The following is a 5,000-nucleotide window of genomic DNA, read 5'->3' on the forward strand; positions in this document are numbered from 1 at the left end:
GAACCAGAATAACCACTAGTCTCCTAGACACTGACAGGGGGGATTGAACCAGAATAACCACTAGTCTCCTAGACACAGGAGGGGATTGAACCAGACAGGACAGGAGGGGATTGAACCAGAATAACCACTGACAGGAGGGGATTGAACCAGAATAACCACTAGTCTCCTAGACACACTGACAGGAGGGGATTGAACCAGAATAACCACTAGTCTCCTAGACACTGACAGGAGGGGATTGAACCAGAATATAACCACTGACAGGAGGGGATTGAACCAGAATAACCACTAGTCTCCTAGACACACAGGGGGATTGAACCAGACAGGAGGGGATTGAACCAGAATAACCACTGACAGGAGGGGATTCTCCAGGAGGATTGAACCAGACACTGACACTGGGGGATTGAACCAGAATAACCAGTTGACTCTGAAGGTGAACACGGCCTTCATTTCCTACTTCAATCCATTTGTGTTTCATTCTCTCTCTCTTTCTCTACTGCTTCCTCTCTGTCGTCGTCGTCACCCCCCCCCACAGAGAGGACGATGTCCAGGTATGGAGGTCTTCCAGGTGAGCTCCATATGATAGAACTGGAGAAGAGTCCCCGTGGAGTCACGAGCACCGAGGCCCCGGGACAGGGTCTGGTTCCTGGTCTGGGTCTCAGCCTGACGGAGGACAGGGATGGTTCCAGAACCCACCTCGGTGTCTACGTGGCCGGGGTCGACCCCCAGGGGGCGGCGGGGCGAGACGGACGGATACGGGCGGGAGATGAGCTACTGGAGGTGAGTCAGTGTGTGTGAGAGAGATTAGAGAAAGAGACACCACACTGCAGGTGGCAGTATACTACCCCTCTTTCAGTTTGTTTTAATGACTCGTAGAAGTTTCAATGCAGACAGCGGTGAATGGAGCTGCCCATGCTGTCACAGAATACAGGATGGCACAGATACAATGAAGGACCCTCTATCCACCTCTATGATGGCTAGATACAAAGGACCCTCTATCCACCTCTATGATGGATAGATACAAAGGACCCTCTATCCACCTCTATGATGGATAGATACAAAGAAGGACCCTCTATCCACCTCTATGATGGATAGATACTATGATGGCTCGATACAAAGAAGGACCCTCTATCCACCTCTATGATGGATAGATACAAAGAAGGACCCTCTATCCACCTCTATGATGGCTAGATACAAAGGACCCTCTATCCACCTCTATGATGGATAGATACAAAGAAGGACCCTCTATCCACCTCTATGATGGATAGATACAAAGAAGGACCCTCTATCCACCTCTATGATGGATAGATACAAAGAGGAACCCTCTATCCACCTCTATGATGGATAGATACAAAGGACCCTCTATCCACCTCTATGATGGATAGATACAAAGAAGGACCCTCTATCCACCTCTATGATGGATAGATACATTACATTACATTTAAGTCATTTAGCAGACGCTCTTATCCAGAGCGACTTACAAACAAAGAAGGACCCTCTATCCACCTCTATGATTAAATCCCACCAACCCCCCATATATTTAGGATGTTTATAATAGCAATAAGGCACCTCAGGGGGTTTGTGGTATATGGCCAATCTACCACGGCTAAGGGCTGTGTCCAGGCACTCCGCGATGCTTCGATCCTGTATGGTCGTAGTCACCAGATCGCTACAGCCATTCCTCAACACTGTTGTAGAGGACCACAGCCCCTAACATACAGTACCATCAGTATAGTAGTAATGTGTAGTATTATATATTATGTCCCCTAACATACAGAACCATCAGTATAGTAGTAATGTATAGTATTATATATTATGTCCCCTAACATACAGTACCATCAGATATAGTAGTAATGTGTAGTATTATATATTATGTCCCCTAACATACAGTACCATCACATATAGTAGTAATGTGTAGTATTATATATTATGTCCACTAACATACAGTACCATCAGTATAGTAGTAATGTGTAGTATTATATATTATGTCCCCTAACATACAGTACCATCAGTATAGTAGTAATGTGTAGTATTATATATTATGTCCCCTAACATACAGTACATTTACATTACATTTAAGTAATTTAGCAGACGCTCTTATCCAGAGCGACTTAGTACCATCAGATATAGTAGTAATGTATAGTATTATATATTATGTCCCCTAACATACAGTACCATCAGTATAGTAGTAATGTGTAGTATTATATATTATGTCCTGGTTGTAGATCAACGGTCAGATCCTGTATGGTCGTAGTCACCAGAACGCTACAGCCATCCTCAACAGGGCTCCGTCTAAAGTCCAGATTCTCCTCACCAGGTACAGTATAGAACCACACACAGTAAATGGGACACGACACGACAATACTGTTGAGATGCTCCCTTTTTGTTGACGTTTCGTGTAGAAGAGTTTATATCAAATAAAATCAAAAAATATAGTAACTATTTTGGATTTATTCGTTGTCAATACGGTGACCAATTAATCAACTGTGACCACCAATTACTAGATTATATTTCCAAGATGGCGACTGTGATGTCTGACAGAGGTGTTATTGTTTTGATCAGGAATAAAGTGGCTCTGGCGCAGATGACTCAAGGACCCATGGGTGGGGACTCCTCCTCTTCCTTCCTCCACCCCTCCATCTCTCTCTCCTCTTCCTCCCTCCATCCCTCCATCCACGTCTCTTCCTCCCATCCCCCCATTCCTCCCCACTCCTCAGTCGGCACCGCCAGGAACGCCTCCTCCTCCTCCAGCGGGCGATCTGATTGGCCAACGGGCTCCGCTCTGACCCCTGACCTCCTGAGCTGTCCCATAATACCCGGCGTTGACAGCACCATAGAGATCTGTAAAGGACACTTGGGCCTGGGACTCAGCATCGTGGGGGGGTGTGACACGCTACTGGTAAGAGAGACAGGGAGAGGGAGAGAGAGAGATGGGGAGAGAGAGAGAGACAGAGAGAGAGAGAGAGAGAGAGAGAGAGAGAGAGAGAGAGAGAGAGAGAGAGAGAGAGAGAGAGAGAGAGAGAGAGAGAGAGAGAGAGACAGAGAGAGAGAGAGAGAGAAGGAGAGAGAGCAGAGAGTGTGTGTGTGTACCGTGGAGGTCTGTTAAGGACACACATAACTCGGCCTCATCATCGGGATGATGTAGTGTAGAACACCCTCTACTGGGGTAACATACCAACTGGTCTGATGATGTACTGTAGAACACCCTCTACTGGGGTAACATACCAACTGGTCTGATGATGTACTGTAGAACACCCTCTACTGGGGTAACATACCAACTGGTCTGATGATGTACTGTAGAACACCCTCTACTGGGGTAAAATAAAATAGTAGCTTTTCTCTCTCTTCTCCACCATTATAATCCACGAGGTCAATGATCTCTCTCTTCTCCACCAGGGGGCCATTATAATCCATGAGGTTAATGATCTCTCTCTTCTCCACCAGGGGGCCATTATAATCCACGAGGTTAATGATCTCTCTCTTCTCCACCAGGGGGCCATTATAATCCATGAGGTTAATGATCTCTCTCTTCTCCACCATTATAATCCACGAGGTCAATGATCTCTCTCTTCTCCACCAGGGGGCCATTATAATCCACGAGGTTAATGATCTCTCTCTTCTCCACCAGGGGGCCATTATAATCCATGAGGTTAATGATCTCTCTCTTCTCATCCACGAGGTTAATGATCACGAGGTTAATGATCTCTCTCTTCTCCACCAGGGGGCCATTATAATCCACGAGGTTAATGATGGAGGAGCAGCTCAGAGAGACGGGAGGCTGTGGGCTGGAGACCAGCTACTAGAGGTATGGTTACACACACACACACACACACACACACACACACACACACACACACACACACACACACACACACACACACACACACACACACACACACACACACACACACACACACACACACACACACACATTGAGGTGCAGCTCTGCAGCTCTCAGACATCAGACAGTGGTTATACTAGAGGTATACAACTAACCCTTCAATGGTTCCTCATCTGGTGTGAGCAGTATGGTAGAATAACTACACCACTGAAACCGAGCCAGACCTTTCAGACATGGTACATTGAGGGGTTTAGTGCCAAGGGGGAGGGATTTAGGACCAGCTGAATCACTCACACTCCCTCCTATTCTCACTCTCTCACTTGCCCACTCACTCACTCATTCACTCACTCTCTCTATCTCATTCTCTCTCTCTCTCTCTCTCTCTCTCTCTCTCTCTCTCTCTCTCTCTCTCTCTCTCTCTCTCCATCTCTCCTCTCTCCTCCTTTCCCTCACCCCCCTCTCCTCTTCATCCATCTCTCCTCTCTTCTCTCTCCTCCTTTCCCTCACCCCCCTCTCCTCTTCCTCCATCTCTCCTCTCTTCTCTCTTCTCTCTCCTCCTTTCCCTCACCCCCCACCTCTCACTCTCACTCTCACTCACTCTCTCTCACTCTCTTTCTCCAGGTGAATGGTATAGACCTGGGCCAGGCCACCCATGAGGAAGCTATAGGGGTGTTGAGGCTGACCCCTCAGCGGGTGCGTCTCACGGTGTTCAGACATCAGCAGGAGTACGGGGAGGAGGACCTGTGGGATGTCTTCCAGCTGGAGCTCAGACTACGACCTGGACAGACCCTGGGGCTCAGCACTGTAGGGAAGAGGTAACTGGTTCTCAACTATCTACTGGTTTTGAACTGTCAACTGGTTCTCAACTATCTACTGGTTTCAGCTGTCAACTGGTTCTCAACTATCTACTGGTTTCAGCTGTCAACTGGTTCTCAACTATCTACTGGTTTTGAACTGTCAACTGGTTCTCAACTATCTACTGGTTTTGAACTGTCAACTGGTTCTCAACTATCTACTGGTTTCAGCTGTCAACTGGTTCTCAACTATCTACTGGTTTCAGCTGTCAACTGGTTCTCAACTATCTACTGGTTTTGAACTGTCAACTGGTTCTCAACTATCTACTGGTTTCAGCTGTCAACTGGTTCTCAACTATCTACTGGTT

General features: G+C 47.0%; 1 protein-coding gene across 1 annotated transcript in view; it reads left to right on the top strand.

Annotated features, from left to right (window-relative positions):
* Window positions 1-433: 433 nt before the first annotated feature.
* Window positions 434-5,000, top strand: part of LOC124029063 (inaD-like protein) — a 22,779-nt gene continuing 18,212 nt past the window's right edge. The window contains exons 1-5 of the mRNA XM_046340915.1: window positions 434-777; window positions 2,223-2,314; window positions 2,560-2,896; window positions 3,719-3,802; window positions 4,460-4,653. Coding sequence (XP_046196871.1) covers window positions 541-777; window positions 2,223-2,314; window positions 2,560-2,896; window positions 3,719-3,802; window positions 4,460-4,653 — 944 coding nt within the window. The 5' untranslated portion in view covers window positions 434-540. The remainder of the gene's footprint in view (window positions 778-2,222; window positions 2,315-2,559; window positions 2,897-3,718; window positions 3,803-4,459; window positions 4,654-5,000) is intronic.

Source organism: Oncorhynchus gorbuscha, unplaced genomic scaffold, assembly GCF_021184085.1.
Source record: "Oncorhynchus gorbuscha isolate QuinsamMale2020 ecotype Even-year unplaced genomic scaffold, OgorEven_v1.0 Un_scaffold_5383, whole genome shotgun sequence".
In the NCBI taxonomy this organism is placed as follows: Eukaryota; Metazoa; Chordata; class Actinopteri; order Salmoniformes; family Salmonidae; genus Oncorhynchus; species Oncorhynchus gorbuscha.